This window comes from Brienomyrus brachyistius, chromosome 5 (assembly GCF_023856365.1).
Source record: "Brienomyrus brachyistius isolate T26 chromosome 5, BBRACH_0.4, whole genome shotgun sequence".
NCBI lineage: Eukaryota > Metazoa > Chordata > Actinopteri > Osteoglossiformes > Mormyridae > Brienomyrus > Brienomyrus brachyistius.
Genome location: NC_064537.1, coordinates 1,012,974 through 1,038,885, shown reverse-complemented (window position 1 = coordinate 1,038,885; position 25,912 = coordinate 1,012,974). Strand labels below are relative to the sequence as shown.

Here is a 25,912-nt window from a genome sequence, read left to right as displayed (position 1 = left end):
AGTTACCGATTTGAATCCTGTGCTCAGCAAAATAGTCACATACTGTTAAGCCCTTAATACCTCAAAAGTACTGCAGGCATGTTGGATGGACTGCCAACCCTGCAATCAGACCCCAAGCTACACTCTCACCTGTGTGTCTGTGTGTGTGTGTCTTAAAGAAGACGGGCTCAGGCATGGCTGTAATTAAACAGCAGAGTAGATTACCAGGCACTTTGTTGATCTAGCGTCTTTGATGGAGACCCCTTCATTAAAGCGGGATGCAGTGTGGCCTCTAAGATTTACAATGTTTCTTCCTCATCCTCAGCTTGCTTCTGCAGTTGTGGGGTGACCATACTTCTTAGCTCATTCCGTCAGAGTAAGATCCTTGACCCGGGGGGTGATGTTGATTCTCTTATATTCTTTCTGTCTCCTCTTTTTCCCTTGCATTTCAAGTCTCAGATCAGAGGCTAAGGAGGACAGACTTTCAGGAGGAGCTCAAAGTAGAGCCGCTTTCACATCAAAAGGAGCCACTTGAGGTGGTTTGGGCATTTAACCAAGGATGCCCCCTGGATGGCTCCCTGGGGAGGTGTTTCAGGCAAGCCCAACCGGGAGGAGGCCCCTGGACAGACCCAGGACACATTAGAGAGAGTAAATCACTTGGCTGTCCTGGGAACACCTTGGTATTCCTCCAGAGGAGCTAGAGATGCTTGCTTTGAAAGATCATAAAGATCTGGAGATACACACAATTACAATGTGTCAGATACAGAGCAAAAGAAGACTGTAGGAGCTATGAAGGTAACAACTACTATGTGACAGACTTATTCCTATTAATACTCCCCAGAATGTATGTTTGGCCCTGCAAAAGCACATCATAAACGTCATTGATGTGATCCACAGAAACCGTCTCCTGCAGCATACAGAATCCCAGCATGGCACCCATTGGCACTGGAAGTAGAGAAAAGGTAATCAGGACATTAAATTTATCATCCTTGACCTGTAGTTTCTATGTGTAACTTGTACAGGCAGAGCTGTTCCTGTAGCACAGGTTCTGATGAGAGTCCTCCATCCTTCTAAGAAGTGATGTTCAGCCTTTCTGTTCCTCTAACTTATGTAGAGGGAGGATGACTGTGACATGACGTTCCATCAGCCAGCTGCAGATACTGCTGTAAACCTACAGTACGCAAAGAATAATTGTATCTGTGAAAACTTCACCACAAGCCCCCTAGATGATGATCTCATCTATGCAAACACCATCCAATAAGAGGCTTCAGCATGAAGGAGATTCAAAGATGAGAAAACTACATGCTGCATCTTTACCAAGCATCTAACAACACAGAGTTTCTCCAGCACGGGCATCAGCCCACAAGCTGAACTTCATCCATCCATCCATCCATCCATCCATAATCTTCTGCTTAATCCGGGGCTGGGTCGCGGGGGCAGCAGTCTCAGCAGGGAAGCCCAGACTTCCCTCTCCCCAGCCACTTCATCCAGCTCCTCTGGGGGGATCCCGAGGTGTTCCCAGGCCAGCCGGGAGACATAGTCCCTCCAGCGTGTCCTGGGTCTTCCCCGGGGTCTCCTCCCAGTGGGACATGCCCGGAACACCTCCCCAGGGAGGCGTCCCGGAGGCATCCTAATCAGATGCCCGAGCCACCTCATCTGGATCCTCTCGATGCGGAGCTGAACTTCACACTTGTCTTATTCCTGTGGCCCATATCTTTGCAAGAAATGAATTTCATCCAATCAGAGACATCTCAGTGCGCAACACAAAGACATCCATCCATCCATTTTCCAAACTGCTTATCCTACTGGGTCACGGGGGGTCCGGAGCCTATCCCGGAAGCAATGGGCATGAGGCAGGGAACAACCCAGGATAGGGGGCCAGCCCATCGCAGGGCACACTCACACACCATTCAATCCTACGGGCAATTTAGCAACTCCAATTAGCCTCAGCATGTCTTTGGACTGTGGGGGGAAACCGGAGTACCTGGAGGAAACCCCAGGACGACATGGGGAGAACCTGCAAACTCCACACACATGTGACCCAGGCAGAGACTCGAACCCGGGTCCCAGAGGTGTGAGGCAACAATGCTAACCACTGCACCACCATGCCGCCCCACACAAAGACATGTTTTATCTTAATTTATCATTTTTATTTTTTATGTAAGAGTTGAGGCCTGCTTCTTGTGGTGGTATTCCTGGCTCTGACTCTAACTGAATGAGTCACACTGCTGTGGATGAGAAAGACAAGTTGGGTAGATGCAGGAGGGGTGACAGCCATGACGATAATGTACATGTACATACGTACGCGGATGTGAACATGTGACAGGTGATGCGTGTCCTATGTTCAACAGCTCACTATGTATTTAGTATCTCCATCTCTGCTCTGAGCAACTTCCTGTTACAGCAGCTCCTGTGATTTCTGGTGACTTTTTGCTACTTTATGTGGGCTAAGTTCACGTTTTTCTCAGTAGCTTTTTACATACATGTACTTTTCTCCTGTTACCATAACATGGAATAGGAATGTTTTCTTATTGCTTTTTATTGCTCTTGCTAAATGCTTTAATCAAGCATGCCTGAACATGTCAGAAGGGACTATCTCGTAGCGATGCCTTAGTCATCGAAAACATTGTGGCACAACACATTACTCACGTGTTTGTGGTGATATTGGTGTTAACAAACCTACTGTGCTGCCAGTCGTGTAAAACTACAGCACATACAGTTATGTACAGTACGTGACACTAAAATGATACTAAGCAACTTTGTTACTGGTTTTGTATTTACTGTAGTGTATTGTTTATCACTATTCAGGCTATTGCATATAGCCCAGGTGTGTAGCAGGCTATAGCATGTGGCCCGGGTGTGTAGTGCACTATAGGATGTAGCCCTGGTGTGTAGTGGGCTATAGCATGTAGCCCCGGTGTGTAGTGGGCTATAGCATGTAGCCCCGGTGTGTAGTGGGCTATAGCATGGAGTCCTGGTATGGGCTATAGCATGTAGCCCAGGTTGTGTAGTGGGCTATAGCATGTAGCCCTGGTGTGTAGTGGGATATAGCATGTAGCCCTGGTGTGTAGTGGGCTATAGCATGGAGTCCTGGTGTGGGCTATAGCATGCAGCCCTGGTGTGTAGTAGGCTATACCATCTAGGTTTGTGGAAGTACACTCTATGATGTTCTCACAACGGCGAAAACGCCTAACGATGCATTTATCGGAACGTATCACTTTGGTTAAGCGACACTTGACTGTACCATCACTGCAGCCTCGTGTGCATCACAGAAACCTGCCTGAGAGCCTAAACTCTGCGACCGCAGTGGACAGTTTTAATATGGATCATTTAGACAGGAGCAAAAGAGAAAGCGCTCTTTTGACACCCCGTGTCTCAGTCGCTTTTTCTGAAGCCCTCAGAAAGACACGCATTTAGAGCCATTGGCTGCCCGCCTGAATTCCATTATTGGGCCACTGGGTGGTTTCTTACACGCTAATGGTTGAAAATAGCTGTTTCCTTCCTGTCTCTTTCCTTCCTCTTTTAGAAACGAGGTGCAGCATGCACACAGTTAGTAGCACTTCTTTGGTCTCCTGTTGCCTGTCTCAGGGAGACAGCTCCTCTGTGCTTGAGCCCACTGCCCTCACCTCTCGAGAAACTGCATGAATTATGTGGGAATGAAATAGCCGTGTCCATTGGTCACTGGGAAGTAAGCTAGGAATTAGGCTGTCCAATCACAAGAAAGAAAACAACTTGCAGATCTAGTTTCTTAGCTCGGGATCATCATGAGCAGGATGGCTTGTGGTGACTAAGTGCAAGGAGTCCTTTCTGGTCAAACAGAAGAATAAGAGGAGTTTTGTATTTAAGGTGCTTGGTCCCTGGTGATCACGGCTGGCTCCTTCATCATGGTGTGAGGGTCACATACCTTCATCACTGCAGATTCCAATCTGAGTTCACCTCACTTCAAATGTATTACTTTCAGATCAAATACAAATAGACTTCTCACTTTCACATCTTAAAAATAATCAAAAATAAAAGTTAAAAATGTAGTTAAATAAAAATGTAATTAAATATTTAGATATTTACAATTTACAATTCAGATACCTATAATGTTCATGTAAATATGATGAGGATTCTCGATGTAAAGATTTTCATCTTGGAATGTACTTGATACACTTTGTGGTGTTGAATACGTAGCTATCCTTAAGGAAATTGCTCCTAAATATGAAAAGCAATTTTAAAATTCTGGTAGGTGGCATGTGGCTCAGCATGTACCCGTGATGGGAAGGTGGGACTTTGTGATCCCGTGCTCACTGTTGGGCCCCCTGAGCAGGGCCCTTAACCCCTGCTTGCTTCCAGGACTGGCTGACTTGGCTTTCCCGAAAATGTATGTTGTTTAGAATGAGGGTCTAGTAAATAAGCACATTTATACATATATAATGTAACCATGTGCGCACATGTGCTGTCTTACTCCCATAAACACGATGAACTGACTGCCAGCAGAGGGCAGTATACACCTAGGAGCAATGTACACCCTAACACATAGACTCTCTCTCTCTATATATATATATATATATATATATATATATATATATATTCTCTCTCTCTCTCTCTCTCTCTATATATATATATATATATATATATATATATATATATATATATAGAGAGAGAGAGAGAGAGAGAGAGAGAGAGAGACACTGTTGGATAAGCTACCATTAGAAAGTCACTTGGCTAATTTTTACTTGTTCCCAGTGTCTCCTGCTTCACTTTGCTCTTGTGTATTGCGGTCTTAGAGATTTTGAGCCTGGAAGCTGCCTGCCCCTGAGTGTAACATACATGTGTGTGTGTGTGTGTGTGTGTGTGTGTGTGTGTGTGTGTGTGTGTGTGTGTATGAAGTGTTATGGTTAAAAACAGCAGAGTATTCGTCAAACCCAAGAGCTCTCTGCCTTTGTCTTCCGAGTCTTTCTTATAGACACACAATGCTGTGCTCTTGTCCCTCTGTCACTGCGAGACCCATCTCCAGCATCCACAAACATCTGTATATGCAAATGTCTCCTCAGTTCCTAAATGAGCTAATTCCCTTTTGGGTTCTTAAGTTGCTTTCTGCTGACCTCTTCTCTTCCTCTTTCTCGTTCTGCGTCTCATCACACTTACAAACCTACCCAAACAGTATGTTTTGCAGAAGTACTTGTGCTCAATTTGTGATGCAAAATACCAGGGCACAGTCACAGGAGAGAGAAGAAATTGTACTAATCTCACGGCCTTGCATGTGATAGAGATAGAAGCCGTCAGCTTTGTGTGAAGAGACATACTGAGTCGAACATAATCAGGGTCAGTGCAGTAACTGGGGTCAGTTACCTTGACTGAAATGACCATGCTTACTGTTGTATTTGTGAATATGTTATGCAAGTAGCTGAAATCAGTAACTGTTGCTGCCTTAGAATCTTTGAATCTGTCTGACTGTCTGAGCAGCTGATTCTCGAAGTGATCTGTAGCACTGCACTGCAGGAACACTGTTAATCAGACCAGATGAAAATGAATTGAATTTCTACAAAAGTTGCATAAATGAGAAGCTATGATAAGATTTTGAGAATCTGTGTCAGTGTCAGTCATCCACTGTGAAGCCAGACGTTTCATTCTGGTCATGGTACCAGCTTTGGTGTATGCAGAGTTTTACTGATGCACATATAGTAAAGCAGGCATGACATCCAGGACATACTCTGCTCCATGATTACTGGGATAGACTCCAGGCTGGCTTTTCCCTAGACTGGGTCGACGTGAAAATGAACGTGAGGTCACCACCACTGGCCACCACATGCCCTTTCATCACGTATATGCAGGAAGTGAAGCAGACTTCCTTATTACAAATTTACACATTTAAAAAAAGATCCATTCTGGACAGAGTTACGCATCACTGAAAGTACTCAGTGAATCAGCTCCACCTAGAAACAATAGATTCAAACCCACATTTCTGCATAAACATGTGAGGCAGACAAAGGTTAGAATTATAATGCATATTTTTTTCCCCATCTCCGCATAATGATTTTTTAGAGAAATATCTTGGTTCAGCTGCTGTTATGGTGAGTTTCCAATGAATGAGCAGCAACACGTGAATGTCAGCACTGGAGCAGGAGTTGGGAGTGACCAGCTGAGGGATCAGACATGAGGGTAAGGTTAGGGTCAGAGGTTGGAGGCCATAGGTGAGGGTAGGGTTAGGGTCAGAGGTTGGAGGTCAGAGGTTGAAGGGCGAGCTGAGGTCTTCCCAGTACAGATGTGTCTTACATCATACAGGCTGATTCCCTTACAGTTTCACATTTTTAGGGAAAAGACAACAGCATACTCGCAGATATATTCTTTGAGTATTATTTATATGTGACCTAGAGCTTGACGGTGGCATACTCAGAGTCATTCGTGAAGTTTATAGCTGACTGGTTTGTACAGGCTTGATTCTCAGTGAAGATGACAGCGGTATAGCTGACAGAATCTGAACATGAGGCTTTGGAAGGACCTACAGTGGAGTAGACAGTCATGGGAGAAGCATTTTCAGGTAAGTCCGCTGTGCAATAGAGGGAGGGAACCGCAGCAATTTGGTCTTTTATCTCCTCATATTCAGAGCTACACTGGATCTACAAGACAGAGTATAAAAAACACACATTACTCCACTTACAGGACATGAGCCATCAGTACCAGTATCATTTAGATGAGGATTGTATACATGAGGAATACTGACTGTGTCTGGGTGTCTGCTGTCAGTATCTGTCCGGTCAGAGAGGGGTTTAGATGCTGTGGAACAAACGGCAAGACCAGAGCTCAGAAACACCACAAACTTTTACATTTCAGCACAGATTAAAAGGCTGTTTTGAGAGAAAAGTCTTATGTTGTTTATTACTTTAGAGAGATTAAATCCCTCACATCAGTTCTGTAGTGTTCAGTTTTGCTGTAGTATTACATGTCAAACTGAATAAACCACATACTTATATATTATCATTCATGGGACAGTTTATAAATGGGGAATCGAAATAAGTTCAGTAAGATAGTTCCTGTACAGGAATAAAAAGAGCCTAGTTGGTATCACTGACGGTTTAAAACATGTGACGTGCTGTTTGAAGCATGTTGACGGCTTATAATGCACACGTGTGCATGTGCATTGGTGTGCGTGTCACAGACGCACGGAAGGTTTGTGTTTCCAGCCTGTGTTGGGTGAGAGTGTCTAACAGCCACCTGCTGGTTTCTTTCCCTTCTGTCTGTAGACAATCAGCACAGCGAGTCCAAGCAGGAGCAGAACCACAGTCAGCCCCACAGTTATGGGCAGCAGCGTTTCTGAAAGACAGGAAATATGGACCTTCTAATTCTCACAGAACTCGCTACTGTGGAGAGCGATATCTGCAGGGGAAGAAGGACATATAGGGAGGCTCTGTGCGACCAAAGTTTATTTATTCATGCAGGCTGCGGTGACAGTCGCTAGGCAAATGATATAGGGGTGACGCAATAACTAGGAACGTGCAGAACTACATGTTGCACGAGATAAGCTGAAATTGGCAGAAAGTGTAAAAGTACGGACAGGGGCGGGGGCTGCTTGGAGTAGGGGTATAAGACAAACGGTGAACAACGAGGAAGTCGAACTCTGTGGAGGTTACAGTGCGTCGCAAGATTCCCACATTGATCTGCTGGAATAAAAGCTATTGGACAACTCATCCACGCCTCCAGGTGATCTCTTCTCATCTACGGACCCGGTGGAGTCGGCGTACTCCAACACTGCACACTATAAATAAGTGTAGAGTTTTACCAGGTCATGTATGCCATTCCCCTTTTCTCTATGAGATAAAATACAGAAAGACTTTATTATTGGCTTAATTTAGAGATGAAGTCAAATGTGACTGAATAATATTTTATAATTTAGAAATTCAGGAAAACGACATTCCGATTCTTCATGTAGGGGATCCCCTGGAAAGCTGAAAGGTCAGATATGAATTCAAACTCTATACCAGCTAGACACTGGGTCCCCCTCTTTATTGTGCTGCACCTGAGTCAGGGTGAGGGTTTGGGTCATATTCTCAGTGGACTTAACTGAAGGCAGATGGGCAAAGGCGCAAAAGCACAAGTCATACACGTGGTCAGGAAATGGTAAAAACCCAGCAGGCACGGCAATCATGCAGAAGGCATTAGGCGGAATTGCAAACCGGAAGCGCTAAATTCTTTAAGGGTCCAGAGCCTATCCCGGAAGCAATGGGCACGAGGCAGGGAATAACCCAGGATGGGGGGCCAGCCCATCGCAGGGCACACTCACACACCATTCACTCACACATGCACACCTACGGGCAATTTAGCAAGTCCAATTAGCCTTAGCATGTTTTTGGACTGTGGGAGGAAACCGGAGTACCCGGAGGAAACCCAACGACGACATGGGAAGAACATGCAAACTCCACACGCATGAGACCCAGGCAGATACTTGAACCTGGGTCCCAGAGGTTTGAGGCAACAGTGCTAACCACTGTACCACCATGCCGCCCCACATAAGAACCATATATGGGAAGATGGTGGCACAGGAGGTAGTGCTCTCGCTTGCAGGTTCGAGCCCTGGTTCCTCCTGACCCCATCAAAGTGTCCTTAAGCAAGACACTGAACCCCAAATTGCTCCCGGTGAGCAGGTTGGCACCTTGCATGGCAGCCTCCGCCACCGGTGTGTGTATGAGTGTGTGGATGGGTGAATGTGAGGCATGAAATGTAAAGCGCTTTGAGTATTCGTAGGAGTAGAAAAGCACTATATAAATGCAGTCCATTTACCATATATACATACATATGGGCGACACCACCTGATTCTCAGCCAAATTTCTGCAGCCGAAGTTTGTTAAAACTGCGTTCTGCTACTGTTACGCACGGCTCATCCGATCCTCGTGTGTGCCACGCCCCCCCGATTATCCACGTGTGCTTCCCTAATCATGCCCAGCTGTATCCTGTTGTTTCGCCCTGTCTTGTCTATTTCAGTCCACGTCTTGCCCTGCTTGTTGTCCATCATTTCAGCATGATGTCATTTGAGTGCTACAGTGCTTTTTGAACGGTTCCTATGAATGTAATCATGTATGTTTATGGGTTATCAGTTATCTCATCCATGAACATACCACTAGGAAGCCTGCAGACCTCCAAAGAAGACCAGACATTCTGGATGCCGACCGTCTGTATGGTAACAAGGAGTCGACACCAACTTCATAGCACCCAGTAAATACTGTCCCCAACCTATGTGACTTACAACGCTTGTTTTTTAAATTAAACAAATGTATGTAAAAATGAATTTCATACACCTGGTGGCGCTATGCAACCTAGTGTGCACTGCACACTGTACGATAGTCACTGTGGGGAAGTACAGCAGCGAATGGCAGCGTGACCATCCCAGCGTCAAACGCATCTCCCGGTCTCATACTTGCACCAAAAGTCAGTGTGATTATTATCCCGTACTGACATGCGTCCATTTTGACATACGACCTGTCATGTTAGCGTGGAAGCCAGTCATAAGTTGTGACGAAGGCCAGAATAAAGAGACTGGGATCCAGAAATGCACACCAATGGTGAGTTTATTGCCAGTACAGGCGCTGAGGTAACCAAGGGGTAAGGCGAGAAGAATGGTCGTTGTCCGAAAGCAGAGGTCCAAAGCCGTAAGGTCCGTCCTACACGCACACACGGGACATGAGCACACAGGGGAAGGGGAACGGGAGGAGCCGGTCTCAGCAGGAAAAGCGGGTCAGGTGCGGGAGCGAGTCTGGGGAAAGGGAGAAGACAAGGCAAGGTAAGTACAATAGGTAAACGGAACAGGTTGGGAACAGCGGGACGACAGAACACAAGTAGTTGCTTAGTAAGGCTCAAGTTCATGGCACACGCATCTGCCGGTCTCATACTTGCACCAAAAGTCAGTGTGATTATTATCCCGTACTGACATGCGTCCATTTTGACATACGACCTGTCATGTTAGCGTGGAAGCCAGTCATAAGTCAGGGACAGTCTGTATTAATGACGGTTAACCTGCTTACCTGGTGATGTTGTATTTCGGGCTGTGCTTCCAGAAGGCTTTGCTGATGCAGTCACCAAAATCGCCGGTGTACTGGATGTTACTGTTGGTATAATTGTTGTGTCGGTTGCTGTTCCTTTTATTGCTGTTGTTGCTGTTACTGTTGGCTTTGTGGTCTTAGTGGACTTTGGCCCTTCAAAGGGAAGACAGAAAAAGTCCGGAACCAAGACAAAATGTGCAGCACTACAACTAAAGGGGTCTGCCTGTGGTGTCCTGCTTTTCTGCATGAAAACACCTGACAGCACATCAAAGCTGCTTGCCCAGTGTGACCAGTGCAGAGCCATGAAATTAGCTGATGAGATAAATCTAAAGCCTGGAGAATTAGTGCAGGCAGCCCCAGGATACAAAGAAGATCCCATCCTTAAGTCGGTCTTTAAGTCGATTTGTACATAAATGAGAACGATAACAGTGCAGTACATAGTAAGAATAACAATAATAATGTAGTACATAGTGATGATAATAGCAACAATCCAGTAATAATAAGAGTATCTACATCTGGTACTGTACTGTACCTTGAGCCAACAGACTGCTGAACCACAATGATTTCATGAGCGTCACAAAGTGGTGTGTGTGTCTCTTATGACAAACCATTATATTTAACCAAAATTTTTTAAATAACAGACTTCATGGCAGTTCATTTGTAAGTATGTTCTTAACCCAGGGACGTCCTGTGATTTAATCAGCCCTGAATGATTGACCTCCTTTGCTGTGTAATCATCAGCTTATAGTTTTAGGGACACCATCCTGCCTACAAGCTGAGGAAGGGCGAGGCCACAGCTACACGCTGAGATGGGACGAGGCCACAGCTACACGCTGAGAGGGGGCGACGCCACAGCTACACGCTGAGGAGGGACGAGGCCACAGCTACACACTGAGGAGGGACGAGGCCACAGCTACACGCTGAGGAGGGGTGACGCCACAGCTACACGCTGAGGAGGGGCGAGGGCACAGCAACACGCTGAGGAGGGGCGACGCCACAGCTACACGCTGAGGAGGGGCGACGCCAGAGCTACACGCTGAGGAGGGACGAGGCCACAGCTACACGCTGAGAGGGGGCGAGGCCACAGCTACACGCTGAGAGGGGGGCGACGCCACAGCTACACACTGAGAGGGGGCGAGGCCACAGCTACACGCTGAGAGGGGGCGAGGCCACAGCTACACGCTGAGAGGGGGCGAGGCCACAGCTACACGCTGAGAGGGGACGACGCCACAGCTACACGCTGAGGAGGGGCGAGGTCACAGCTACACGCTGAGAGGGGACGAGGCCACAGCTACACGCTGAGAGGGGGCGAGGCCACAGCTACACGCTGAGGAGGGGCGAGGTCACAGCTACACTTTGAGGATGGGCGAGGTCACAGCTACACGCTGAGAGGGTGCGACGCCACAGCTACACGCTGAGAGGGGGCAGAAGGGTATAGAAGAAACCCGCCAGTGAGGTCTTGGGTGTACCCTGTCCGATCCTCGCATGTTCTTCGTCTGTATAACTCTCCCACCGTGTGTTAACTTTAGGGCCTCGAGACTCTCTCTCATCGGCCGTGAGGGGAGCTTCATTTCCGGTCGTTCACATTACCTGGTGATGCAGCTCGCTGGACGAGCCTTCTAACCCAGGTTACTAAGCGATACTGGTTATTAGTGAATCCCATTTAAGTCTCACATTAACAGACTCACAGGGATTCGCAATCGAGTTTGGAGGAGCCGACATAACAACATAACATCGGCATAACAATTGGTTAATAATCAGCATTAAATAATAATTAATTAAAAGTTAATTAATTTCAAAACATTTTGGTGGAGATATTAAAATTTACCTGAGCTAATAATTCCTGCAACTAATACGGTAAAAATGTACCAAAAAATAATCTATAACAATGTAAAGATATGATTGGACAAGCAGAGAGGGAGGTTATGCAGAAATACTCACAGGAATTCCTGCTTCAGACTCTTACCTTTCAGAACCTGCAGAGAAACTTCAGTGTATGTTCCAGACCAGAACCATTTATATTCCGCACACCGGTATGTCCCAGTGTCCGTTAGCTGTAAGCTGGTGATGTTCACAGTGAAGAATCTTCCTTTAGGTTCGTCATACAGTGAGAATCTCCCCTCTGTCACCCACTCATTCTTTTTATCGGTTTTAATGAGATTCTTACATAAGAAGCCACGTTTACACAGGTATTTACTGTTGTCCTTATATTCTTCTGAGTAGTCACACCTGATGCTGACCCCACCTCCCTCATATCCTGTCACCGTAGTGCAGTTTGCATCACGCCAAGCTGTCAATCAAAGGAGAGGAGTTTAGTATTTAATACAAAGTGACACAGAGCAGCTTTCAGAGGCAGCACTGCGGTGCAGAGTGTCACTTTGTTCACACAGAGGGTCACACTCTCAGCACTCACCTCGCAGGAGGCAGACGGCGGCAAGCAGGTAGTTCATGCTGCTCTGCGGCCCCCAGTTACCCCACGTCCCGCGGTAAATGTGTGTCACTCTCTGCCTGTCTTACTTCCTTCTGATTAATTACTCTCAGCCGCTTCTCACAGCACCTCTCCTATCGATGGTCTGCAGATGTCTGACAAACTGCAGCCTTGTCCTCTTCCTTCCTCTCTCTGTTTCCCTGCCCTCATCACTGGGTTTACTGATACAGCGACACCTTGTGGCTGCCCTGAGAATTTCCGTGTGGGTGAGAAGCTGATCTCTGCACGCTATGAGGATCAAATTCCCACACTGCTTAATTCTTTCTTTATTCTCATCCACGCTTTTCGTTCCTGTGAAGGCCCTGTATTCTGACTGTTTTGTACATTTTTCAGGAGCTACGTCAGTCCACAAGCTGATCTGATCAATTTTGAAACATCTGGAAGTAATCACAGTAAATCACACTGTGATCGCGTCGAAGCACCCTGAAGGCAAATTAAATTACAGTTGTCATTTTTTTTGACATGCACAGAAATGTCGCAGAAATGCACTGGGGAACAGAGAGCAAACTTTGGAGATCTAAACCTGAAATAAATAAATGCACAAAAATATCATGACACATAAAAAGCGTCATGTCCATCAGGGGGCAGTGCGAGAAAACCATCTTGGTCGGCTTCCCAAAAGAGTGGAAACCGTCAGAGAGCCAGTAGGGTCGGGCCTGTTGGGGATCGGGGCTGGTGTAGCGCTGAGGCATCGCCTGTTGCATGGCGGCACTCGGGGCCCAGTTTGAGGCGCCCCATTCGGGTCGGCGTGTGGGACGTCTTGTCTCCCTGGCAAGATGACCATCTTCCTCTGCTGTGGGGGGAGCTTTGTAAACTCTGAATTTTTTTGGCAGCACTCTCTGAGGTATGCAGACTGGGGAGTGGTCAGATCTCTGCAGGTGGGTACATCTACTTTTGGTCTGGTCCGTCTGATGGCTGCCATACTCAGGAAGTAGCTGATGCTGTAGCAGATCGGCTCCATCCGATGGTGTCTGATGTCACTCCTTTCAATGTGCGTTTTATGAGACTCAGGCTAAGGGACTCCTTGGGTGTCTTGTGTCCTGTTCTCTCAGTTTATGCTCCGACCGCGGTGAGTGATCTCTCATTGAGGGAGACATTTTATTCGCAACTTCGCACGATGGTTGATTGGTGTCCACGAGGTGACGCTCCTCTGGTCATGGGAGACTTCAATACGACCACCGGCACTGGCAGGGCTGGCATTGAGGATTGTGTCGGTCCCCATGGGTCTGCAGACCGTGGTGAAAGTGGCTCCATGTTCCATAACTTTGTAAAACGTCAGGGACTGTGAGTCGCCGTTTCCTGATTCCAACACCCTGAGCTGCATTGTTGGACTTGGTCCTCCAATACTGGTGGTGTGGTGAAGGGGATCCATCACATCCTCATGAGCAGATGCTGGAGGCTCCTGCAGAACCGTAGCGTCTACAGAAGTGTCCAGATTGTGAATTCTGACCACAGACTTCTTGTTGCTACTCTGAAGATTCAGATGAGGCTGGACTCTACTGTCCATCCTGCTCTTCAATATTTGACCTCCGAACAATAAACTGGACTAGCAGTTTGAAATAAGGGACTGCCGTATCCATATTTTCATGGAAACATGGCTACACTTGAGCATCACGGACTCGGCCATCTGGCTGACAGGCTAGCATGCTACTAAGCCAACAGACAGGCCTCATTGTCCGGAAAAAGCCATGGAGGTGGTTTGTGCGTTTACATAAACAAAGCCTAGTGTGTAAACTCTGCTGTAGTAATTTGCCACTGTTCACCACAGGAAGAGTTTACTTCAACATGGACTTAATAATACAACCATAATAAGTATGAATAATTTGACATTATGGTAAAGATGTTTGTGTTACATTGACAGATTTGTTTCAGGTACACTTGATTCCCTGTAGTTACAGCACACAGTTACCTCTATAATACTGGAAAAAGAAGAATATCCACAGAGTCCTGATAAGAGTCAGAAATGCCTGAAACTGCAGCAGGACGCTGAGTAAAGTCCAGCCTGTCAGTGTTTTCATATAAGCCCTGGATTTCGTATGAGTCTGTCCGGAATATCACAGCATCCGTGTTTGTTTTCATTTTATGAATGAGTTACTGCCATTTACAAGTGGCAGAATGGAGCCTTATTGTGAAGTGCTACTCTGGATATCTTATATTATTGAATTATTTTGACTTTAAGCAACATGTCTCAGATGCCACATACATGGGTGGTCATACTTTGGACCCTGTCTTTGGGACTAGATATTGATCATGCCCATTTACTTCATGATGATAAATGTATTTTCTTTGAGCGTTCTGTAAACGCAGACCTATTGTGTATCAATAGAACGTTGTGGTCTCGTATCAGAACGGCAAGTATGGCTGAGCAGTTCTCAGCATATTTTTGTGGAGGCAATACAAATCTCAGTGGTCTTTTAGTGAACATTGCTGCACTCTGCTGGATAAAGTAGCACACTATAAGACCAGCGCCATCTGCAACACTTCTCCGTGGATGACAGATGCTGCTCACTGTTTGAGACTGAAGTGTCTCAGGACAGAGTGACAACGGAAAGCCACTGGGCTAGAAGTATTAAAGATCTACGAATTTCTTCAGTAAAGGAAGCCTGGACTGCTTCTTTCATTAACATGATTGATCTTTAGTGGAACCATCAATGACATAATTCCTCAGCTTTACCACATTTTTCTGTTAACGATTGTAACAAGTTTCCCTCTGTCCTTGTTGATAAGTTAACGCTGATTAACTCCAGCATCCACTTGCCCATTGAGCTCTAGCTCTAACTCTGACTGTTCATGACTCTTATCAGCTTAGAAGATCTGATGGCAGCTGCTCACACACATTTACACACACACACACACACGCCTGCTGCTCAAAATTTTGCAGAAGTATTTATGCTGTTTTCTTTTGCTGCACTTGAGACAGATTAAAAACATTCATACGACAGTTATTTACGACCAAGAAATCTGATTGGACAATAGGCGTTCTATGGCCACCATATACAGTGTAGAAAGCCCTTGCATATGCAGGAAGTGAAGCAGACTTCCTTATTACAAATTTACACATTTTAAAAAAGAACCATTCTGCACAGAGATACGCATCACTGAAAGTACTCAGTGAATCAGCTCCACCTGATTCAAAACCACATTTCTGCATAAATGTGTGACGCAGACAAAGCTTACGATTATAATGCAAATTTTACTGCAGTTTCTCAGACAGTATAACCTATATTATTTCAGATTCTAATATGAACACAGAAAACAAAGAAGGTGCGGCCACTTTGGCCTAATGACAGAAGAAACAGGAACTAAAAAGCTGATAAATGCTTTGGAGGGAACCACAGTTAAATGTCAAACACGTTGTAGATTTACTCCGGTCTCCCCCCACAGTCCAAAGACATGCTGAGGCTAATTGGACTTGCTAAATCGCCCGTAGGTGTGCATGTGAAAGTGAATGGTGTGTGAGTGTGCCCTGCGATGGGCTGGCCCCACATCCTGGGTTGTTCCCTGCCTCCTGCCCGTTGCTTCCGGGATAGGCTCCGGACCCCCCGCGACCCAGTAGGATAAGCGGTTTGGAAAATGGATGGATGGATGGACTGTTACCCAGGATGGCATGGTGGTGCAGTGGTTAGCACTGCTGCCTCGCAGCAAGAAGGTCTTGTGTTCGATCCCCGGGTCGGGCGTAGGACCTTTCCGTGTTTGTGTGGGATTTGCGGTGTGTTGGCACCTGCCCAGGGTTGGTTCCTGCCTGTTCCCGTTGTTCCCAGGATAGGCTCCGGTGACCCCAGCTGGGATTAAGTGGTGATGGATGGACTGTTACCTATAATTCCATTGTCTGAATAGTAAACAATGAACAAACTGCTAAGCTGCTTTCCCTGCAGAAAAGCCCTCTGCTTACGGTGACTGCAGGGCACATCAAGACCTCGGGGCAGATGGCATCACCAGCCAGGTGATGAAAACCTGTCCAGCAAGCCTAGGAGTGCTGAGGTCCATTCCCTCCATGCCCCCAAGAACATCACACCTGAAATGACACTTCACCCTCACCCTCAATAACCAGTCTGTCCTGTGTTACAGTACAGTGGACCTGCTTTGATTTTCCCACCTCAGGATTGTCTAGTTCTGGTCAAAGAGAACTATATAGATTTGACCGTGTATTGGTGGTAGAAGAAAATAATGATGAGATCATTTTAACAGAAATGTCTTGGTTCAGCTGCTGTTATGGTGAGCTTCCAATGAATGACCAGCGACATGTGAGAGTCAGCATTGGAGCAGAAGCTGGGAGTGACCAGCTGAGGGATCAGAGATGAGGGTAGGGTTAGGGTCAGAAGTCTGAGGCTGAGCTGAGGTCTTCCCAGAACAGATGTATCTTGAAGCATGATATGGGCAGATTCCTTGGGAATCCCTTACAGTTTCACATTTACTTGAAATCTCTTGTGAAACTTGTGGTTGAATCTTTTGCATTCATTCTCAGTGAAGAATACAACAGTATAGCTGAGAAAATCTGAACATGAGGCTTTGGGGGTCTGACTGGAGTAAACAGCAACAGAAAAAGCATTTTCAGGTAAGTCCTCTGTGCAGTAGAGGGAGGGAACTGCAGCAATTTGGTCTTTTATCTCCTCATATTCAGAGCTACACTGGATCTATAAGACAGAGTATAAAAAACACACATTACTCCACTTACAGGACATGAGCCATCAGTACCAGTATCATTTAGATGAGGATTGTATACATGAGGAATACTGACTGTGTCTGGGTGTCTGCTGTCAGTATCTGTCCGGTCAGAGAGGGGTTTAGATGCTGTGGAACAAACGGCAGGACCAGAGCTCAGAAACACCACAAGCTTTTACATTTCAGCACAGATTAAAAGGCTGTTTTGAGAGAAGAGTCTTATGTTGTTTATTACTTTAGAGAGATAAAATCCCTCACATCAGTTCTGTAGTGTTCAGTTTTGCTGTAGTATTACATGTCAAACTGAATAAACCACATACTTATATATTATCATTCATGGGACAGTTTATAAATGGGGAATCGAAATAAGTTCAGTAAGATAGTTCCTGTACAGGAATAAAAAGAGCCTAGTTGGTATCACTGACGGTTTAAAACATGTGACGTGCTGTTTGAAGCATGTTGACGGCTTATAATGCACACGTGTGCATGTGCATTGGTGTGCGTGTCACAGACGCACGGAAGGTTTGTGTTTCCAGCCTGTGTTGGGTGAGAGTGTCTAACAGCCACCTGCTGGTTTCTTTCCCTTCTGTCTGTAGACAATCAGCACAGCGAGTCCAAGCAGGAGCAGAACCACAGTCAGCCCCACAGTTATGGGCAGCAGCGTTTCTGAAAGACAGGAAATATGGACCTTCTAATTCTCACAGAACTCGCTACTGTGGAGAGCGATATCTGCAGGGGAAGAAGGACATATAGGGAGGCTCTGTGCGACCAAAGTTTATTTATTCATGCAGGCTGCGGTGACAGTCGCTAGGCAAATGATATAGGGGTGACGCAATAACTAGGAACGTGCAGAACTACATGTTGCACGAGATAAGCCGAAATTGGCAGAAAGTGTAAAAGTACGGACAGGGGCGGGGGCTGCTTGTAGAAGGGGTATAAGACAAATGGTGAACAACGAGGAAGTCGAACTCTGTGGAGGTTACAGTGCGTCGCAAGATTCCCACATTGATCTGCTGGAATAAAAGCTATTGGACAACTCATCCACGCCTCCAGGTGATCTCTTCTCATCTACGGACCCGGTGGAGTCGGCGTACTCCAACACTGCACACTATAAATAAGTGTAGAGTTTTACCAGGTCATGTATGCCATTCCCCTTTTCTCTATGAGATAAAATACAGAAAGACTTTATTATTGGCTTAATTTAGAGATGAAGTCAAATGTGACTGAATAATATTTTATAATTTAGAAATTCAGGAAAACGACATTCCGATTCTTCATGTAGGGGATCCCCTGGAAAGCTGAAAGGTCAGATATGAATTCAAACTCTATACCAGCTAGACACTGGGTCCCCCTCTTTATTGTGCTGCACCTGAGTCAGGGTGAGGGTTTGGGTCATATTCTCAGTGGACTTAACCGAAGGCAGATGGGCAAAGGCGCAAAAGCACAAGTCATACACGTGGTCAGGAAATGGTAAAAACCCAGCAGGCACGGCAATCATGCAGAAGGCATTAGGCGGAATTGCAAACCGGAAGTGCTAAATTCTTTAAGGGTCCAGAGCCTATCCCGGAAGCAATGGGCACGAGGCAGGGAATAACCCAGGATGGGGGGCCAGCCCATCGCAGGGCACACTCACACACCATTCACTCACACATGCACACCTACGGGCAATTTAGCAAGTCCAATTAGCCTTAGCATGTTTTTGGACTGTGGGAGGAAACCGGAGTACCCGGAGGAAACCCAACGACGACATGGGAAGAACATGCAAACTCCACACGCATGAGACCCAGGCAGATACTTGAACCTGGGTCCCAGAGGTTTGAGGCAACAGTGCTAACCACTGTACCACCATGCCGCCCCACATAAGAACCATATATGGGAAGATGGTGGCACAGGAGGTAGTGCTCTCGCTTGCAGGTTCGAGCCCTGGTTCCTCCTGACCCCATCAAAGTGTCCTTAAGCAAGACACTGAACCCCAAATTGCTCCCGGTGAGCAGGTTGGCACCTTGCATGGCAGCCTCCGCCACCGGTGTGTGTATGAGTGTGTGGATGGGTGAATGTGAGGCATGAAATGTAAAGCGCTTTGAGTATTCGTAGGAGTAGAAAAGCACTATATAAATGCAGTCCATTTACCATATATACATACATATGGGAGACACCACCTGATTCTCAGCCAAATTTCTGCAGCCGAAGTTTGTTAAAACTGCGTTCTGCTACTGTTACGCACGGCTCATCCGATCCTCGTGTGTGCCACGCCCCCCCGATTATCCACGTGTGCTTCCCTAATCATGCCCAGCTGTATCCTGTTGTTTCGCCCTGTCTTGTCTATTTCAGTCCACGTCTTGCCCTGCTTGTTGTCCATCATTAATGTTAGATGACGTTAGTGAATGTTCGTTTGTCGCCGTCTGCCCTGGCTCTTCCGTCCCTAAATAAACCCGAATCCCGTGCCTGGTCTATCCCCTCCTCCTGCTCGCCCGTCCAACCCGCAACCTGACAGCTACCTTAATCATTTTTAATTAAGCCGTGTAAAAATTTCAGCATGATGTCATTTGAGTGCTACAGTGCTTTTTGAACGGTTCCTATGAATGTAATCATGTATGTTTATGGGTTATCAGTTATCTCATCCATGAACATACCACTAGGAAGCCTGCAGACCTCCAAAGAAGACCAGACATTCTGGATGCCGACCGTCTGTATGGTAACAAGGAGTCGACACCAACTTCATAGCACCCAGTAAAGACTGTCCCCAACCTATGTGACTTACAACGCTTGTTTTTTAAATTAAACAAATGTATGTAAAAATGAATTTCATACACCTGGTGGCGCTATGCAACCTAGTGTGCACTGCACACTGTACGATAGTCACTGTGGGGAAGTACAGCAGCGAATGGCAGCGTGACCATCCCAGCGTCACACGCATCTCCCGGTCTCATACTTGCACCAAAAGTCAGTGTGATTATTATCCCGTACTGACATGCGTCCATTTTGACATACGACCTGTCATGTTAGCGTGGAAGCCAGTCATAAGTTGTGACGAAGGCCAGAATAAAGAGACTGGGATCCAGAAATGCACACCAATGGTGAGTTTATTGCCAGTACAGGCGCTGAGGTAACCAAGGGGTAAGGCGAGAAGAATGGTCGTTGTCCGAAAGCAGAGGTCCAAAGCCGTAAGGTCCGTCCTACACGCACACACGGGACATGAGCACACAGGGGAAGGGGAACGGGAGGAGCCGGTCTCAGCAGGAAAAACGGGTCAGGTGCGGGAGCGAGTCTGGGGAAAGGGAGAAGACAAGGCAAGGTAAGTACAATAGGTAAACAGAACAGGTTGGGAACAGCGGGACGACAGAACACAAGTAGTTGCTTAGTAAGGCTCAAGTTCATGGCACACGCATCTGCCGGTCTCATACTTGTACCAAAAGTCAGTGTGATTATTATCCCGTACTGACATGCGTCCATTTTGACATACGACCTGTCATGTTAGCGTGGAAGCCAGTCATAAGTCAGGGACAGTCTGTATTAATGACGGTTAACCTGCTTACCTGGTGATGTTGTATTTCGGGCTGTGCTTCCAGAAGGCTTTGCTGATGCAGTCACCAAAATCGCCGGTGTACTGGATGTTACTGTTGGTATAATTGTTGTGTCGGTTGCTGTTCCTTTTATTGCTGTTGTTGCTGCTACTGTTGGCTTTGTGGTCTTAGTGGACTTTGACCCTTCAAAGGGAAGACAGAAAAAGTCCGGAACCAAGACAAAATGTGCAGCACTACAACTAAACGGGTCTGCCTGTGGTGTCCTGCTTTTCTGCATGAAAACACCTGACAGCACATCAAAGCTGCTTGCCCAGTGTGACCAGTGCAGAGCCACGAAATTAGCTGATGGGATAAATCTAAAGCCTGGAGAATTAGTGCAGGCAGCCCCAGGATACAAAGAAGATCCCATCCTTAAGTCGGTCTTTAAGTCGATTTGTACATAAATGAGAACGATAACAGTGCAGTACATAGTAAGAATAACAATAATAATGTAGTACATAGTGATGATAATAGCAACAATCCAGTAATAATAAGAGTATCTACATCTGGTACTGTACTGTACCTTGAGCCAACAGACTGCTGAACCACAATGATTTCATGAGCGTCACAAAGTGGTGTGTGTGTCTCTAATGACAAACCATTATATTTAACCAAAATTTTTTAAATAACAGACTTCATGGCAGTTCATTTGTAAGTATGTTCTTAACCCAGGGACGTCCTGTGCTTTAATCAGCCCTGAATGATTGACCTCCTTTGCTGTGTAATCATCAGCTTATAGTTTTAGGGACAACATCCTGCCTACAAGCTGAGGAAGGGCGAGGCCACAGCTACACGCTGAGACGGGACGAGGCCACAGCTACACGCTGAGAGGGGGCGATGCCACAGCTACACGCTGAGGAGGGACGAGGCCACAGCTACACACTGAGGAGGGACGAGGCCACAGCTACACGCTGAGGAGGGGCGACGCCACAGCTACACGCTGAGGAGGGGCGAGGGCACAGCAACACGCTGAGGAGGGACGAGGCCACAGCTACACGCTGAGGAGGGGCGACGCCAGAGCTACACGCTGAGGAGGGACGAGGCCACAGCTACACGCTGAGAGGGGGCGAGGCCACAGCTACACGCTGAGAGGGGGCGACGCCACAGCTACATGCTGAGGAGGGGCAACGCCACAGCTACACGCTGAGGAGGGGCGAGGTCACAGCTACACGCTGAGGAGGGGCGAGGCCACAGCTACACGCTGAGGAGGGACGAGGCCACAGCTACACGCTGAGAGGGGGCGACGCCACAGCTACACGCTGAGGAGGGGCGACGCCACAGCTACACGCTGAGGAGGGGCGACGCCACAGCTACACGCTGACGAGGGGCGAGACCACAGCTACACGCTGAGGAGGGGCGAGGCCACAGCTACACGCTGAGAGGGGGCGACGCCACAAGTACACGCTGAGAGGGGGCGACGCCACAGCTACACGCTGAGGAGGGGCGAGGTCACAGCTACACGCTGAGTAGGGGCGACGCCACAGCTACACGCTGAGGAGGGGCGTGGCCACAGCTACACGCTGAGTGGGGGCGACGCCACAGCTACACGCTGAGGAGGGGCGAGGCCACAGCTACACACTGAGAGGGGGCGAGGCCACAGCTACACGCTGAGGAGGGGCGACGCCACAGCTACACGCTGAGGAGGGGCGAGGCCACAGCTACACGCTGAGAGGGGGCGAGGCCACAGCTACACGCTGAGGAGGGGCGACGCCACAGCAACACGCTGAGGAGGGGCGAAGTCACAGCTACACGCTGAGGTGGGGCGACGCCACAGCTACACGCTGAGGTGGGGCGAGGTCATAGCTACACGCTGAGGAGGGGCGACGCCACAGCTACACACTGAGAGGGGGCGAGGCCACAGCTACACGCTGAGGAGGGGCGACGCCACAGCTACACGCTGAGGAGGGGCGAGGCCACAGCTACACGCTGAGAGGGGGCGAGGCCACAGCTACACGCTGAGAGGGGGCGACGCCACAGCTACACGCTGAGGAGGGGCAACGCCACAGCTACTCGCTGAGGAGGGGCCAGGCCACAGCTACACGCTGAGAGGGGGCGACACCACAGCTACACGCTGAGGAGGGGCGACGCCACAGCTACACGCTGAGGAGGGGCGAGGTCACAGCTACACGCTGAGGAGGGGCGAGGCCACAGCTGCACGCTGAGGAGGGGCGAGGCCACAGCCACACGCTGAGAGGGGGCGAGGCCACAGCTACACGCTGAGAGGGGGCGACGACACAGCTACACGCTGAGGAGGGGCGAGGCCACAGCTACACGCTGAGAGGGGGCGAGGCCACAGCTACACGCTGAGAGGGGGTGAGGCCACAGCTACACGCTGAGAGGGGGTGAGGCCACAGCTACACGCTGAGGAGGGGCGACGCCACAGCAACACGCTGAGGAGGGGGCGACGCCACAGCTACACGCTGAGAGGGGTGCGACGCCACAGCAACACGCTGAGAGGGGGCGACGCCACAGCTACACGCTGAGAGGGGGCGACGCCACAGCTACACGCTGAGGAGGGGCGAGGCCACAGCTACACGCTGAGGAGGGACGAGGCCACAGCTACACGCTAAGAGGGGGTGACGCCACAGCTACACACTGAAAGGGGGCAGAAGGGTATAGAAGAAACCCGCCAGTGAGGTCTTGGGTGTACCCTGTCCGATCCTCGCATGTTCTTCGTCTGTATAACTCTCCCACCGTGTGTTAACTTTAGGGCCACGAGACTCTCTCTCATCGGCCGTGAGGGGAGCTTCATTTCTGGTCGTTCACATTACCTGGTGAATCAGCTCGCTGGACGAGCCTTCTAACTCAGGTTACTAAGCGATACTGGTTATTAGTGAATCCCATTTAAGTCTCACATTAACAGACTCACAGGGATTCGCAATCGAGTTTGGAGGAGCCGACATAACAACATAACATCGGCATAACAATTGGTTAATAATCAGCATTAAATAATTAATTAAAAGTTAATTAATTTAAAAACATTTTGGTGGAGATATTAAAATTTACCTGAGCTAATAATTCCTACAACTAATATAGTAAAAATGTACCAAAAAATAATCTATAGCAATGTAAAGATATGATTAGACAAGCAGAGAGGGAGGTTATGCAGAAATACTCACAGGAATTCCTGCTTCAGACTCTTACCTTTCAGAACCTGCAGAGAAACTACAGTGTATGTACCAGGCCAGTACCGTTTAGATACCGCACACCAGTATGTCCCAGTATCCGTTAGCTGTAAGCTGGTGATGTTCACAGTGAAGAATCCTCCTTCAGGGTCGTCATACAGTGAGAATCTCCCCTCTGTCACCCACTCATTCTTTTTATTGGTTGTAATGAGATCCGTACATGAAATGAAGCCACCATTACACAGGTATTTACTGTTGTCCTCATACTTTTTTGAGTAGTTACACCTGACGCTGACCCCACCTCCCTCATATCCTGTCACCGTAGTGCAGTTTGCATCATGCCAAGCTGTCAATCAAAGGAGAGGAGTTTAGTATTTAATACAAAGTGACACAGAGCAGCTTTCAGAGGCAGCACTGCGGTGCAGAGTGTCACTTTGTTCACACAGAGGGTCACACTCTCAGCACTCACCTCGCAGGAGGCAGACGACGGCAAGCAGGTACTTCATGCTGCTCTGCGGCCCCCAGTTACCCCATGTCCCGCGGCAAATGTGTGTCACTCTCTGCCTGTCTTACTTCCTTCTGATTAATTACTCTCAGCCGCTTCTCACAGCACCTCTCCTATCGATGGTCTGCAGATGATGTCTGACAAACTGCAGCCTTGTCCTCTTCCTTCCTCTCTGTTTCCCTGCCCTCCTCACTCTGATTCGCCCCATCTTGCGCTTATGTATACAGTGCCACCAAGTGGCTGCACTGAGAATAGCAGTGCAGATGAGAAGCTTGTTTCTGGCAGAAAGACACGCTACGAGTAAGAAACTCCCACACTGCTTAATTCTTTCTTTACTCTCTTCCATACTTTTCTTGCTTGTGAAGGCCCCCGTGTCCCTCTGTTCCAACCCTCTTGTGAGTTGTGAGTTTTCCTGAAGGTACGTCAGTCCTTAAGCTGATCTGAGCCCATATTCACAAAGTATTTTATCTTACCACTGGGTACTCCTAAATCACACTAAACGTTCTTTAACTAAGAGTTTTTTTCCCAAAAATCTATTCACAAAGTGGCTGAGAGCAAGTTTTAGTTAAGAATAAAGCCAATTCCTAAGCTAAGCGTAAGACTGTCGCTGTGGCTGATGTCAGTTCTCATGCATGAGCTGCCTACAATAACCACGGGAACTGGTTGACGAGAGGCCAGTATGTGCTGGTGAAAATGTACAGAATACATCCCATAAACACAGATACAGTGGAAACCATGGGAATCGTTAGGTTCAGATTTTAGTACCGATGTCAATCTTTCTTCTTCAAAAAAAAGGTTAAGCCCCAAGTTATCTTGACTTTGATTTTTTTCACTAGCTAGAAACGCCCCTGGTGGAAACCATTTACAGGGAAACGGCTGTCTTCCATTATTTTATTAATGTCATGCCTTTATAATCATTTTCATGAATAATTTATTTTAGCTGCATAAACCGCCACCTATGCCCTGCGATGGGCTGGCCCCCCATCCTGGGTTGTTCCCTGCCTCGTGCCCATTGTTTCCGGGATAGGCTCCGGACCCCCCGCGACCCAGTAGGATAAGCGGTTTGGAAAATGGATGGATGGATGGAAACTGCCACCTATTGACGCTTACATGTACTGTTACATATTTGGCTCCATTCAGTTCTCGCACTTCAGTTACTCTGGGTCTAACGTGACAAAAGTGTTTTGTGTTTGTTAATGTTTATTTGTGAGTAAATTCTTCTTTTTTTTCCCCCCCATCCAGGCCAGTACCGCAGTCCTAGCACCGAACCCCCCCAGCAACCCACCCTCAGACACCCCGAGCCAATATGCCCCCCCCCAACGCCCCAAGCGGGACAAAACTGTGACCCCTAACCCCTAGATGGAGCTGATCAAAGGAGCCCAGAGAGATTGCTCTAGTGTGGCAGAAGCTGTATCAAGACTAATATGGTTCAACAAACTGTCTCTATATTGGTTGATATTAAGACTATTGTATAATGCATAAGGCAGTGAAAGCCATGTGGATTGTGTTAATCTCTGTAGTGACGCCATCTATGTCGCCCAACAAGCAGACTGAAGGAGAGGCTGGAATGG

General features: G+C 47.6%; 1 protein-coding gene across 3 annotated transcripts; it reads right to left on the bottom strand.

Annotated features, from left to right (window-relative positions):
* Positions 1–5,613: 5,613 nt before the first annotated feature.
* LOC125741764 (CMRF35-like molecule 3) lies at positions 5,614–24,960 on the bottom strand. Of its 3 annotated transcripts, none has more exons than XM_049013074.1 (6): positions 24,306–24,960; positions 11,965–12,288; positions 9,981–10,151; positions 7,180–7,278; positions 6,689–6,741; positions 5,614–6,584 (listed from the first exon to the last, which is right to left on the bottom strand). In XM_049013074.1, the coding sequence occupies exons 1-6, from the start codon at positions 24,340–24,342 to the stop codon at positions 6,336–6,338; spliced, it is 933 nt and encodes a 310-aa protein (XP_048869031.1). In that variant the 5' UTR covers positions 24,343–24,960; the 3' UTR covers positions 5,614–6,335. The 3 variants fall into 3 exon arrangements, with proteins under 3 accessions (XP_048869031.1, XP_048869030.1, XP_048869032.1); XM_049013073.1 differs by lacking the exon at positions 24,306–24,960 and adding an exon at positions 12,412–15,337; XM_049013075.1 differs by lacking the exons at positions 5,614–6,584; positions 6,689–6,741; positions 7,180–7,278; positions 9,981–10,151; positions 11,965–12,288 and adding exons at positions 15,358–17,120; positions 17,225–17,277; positions 17,716–17,814; positions 20,685–20,855; positions 23,856–24,182 and having other exon boundaries at positions 24,306–24,935.
* Between the last annotated feature and the right edge of the window lie 952 nt (positions 24,961–25,912).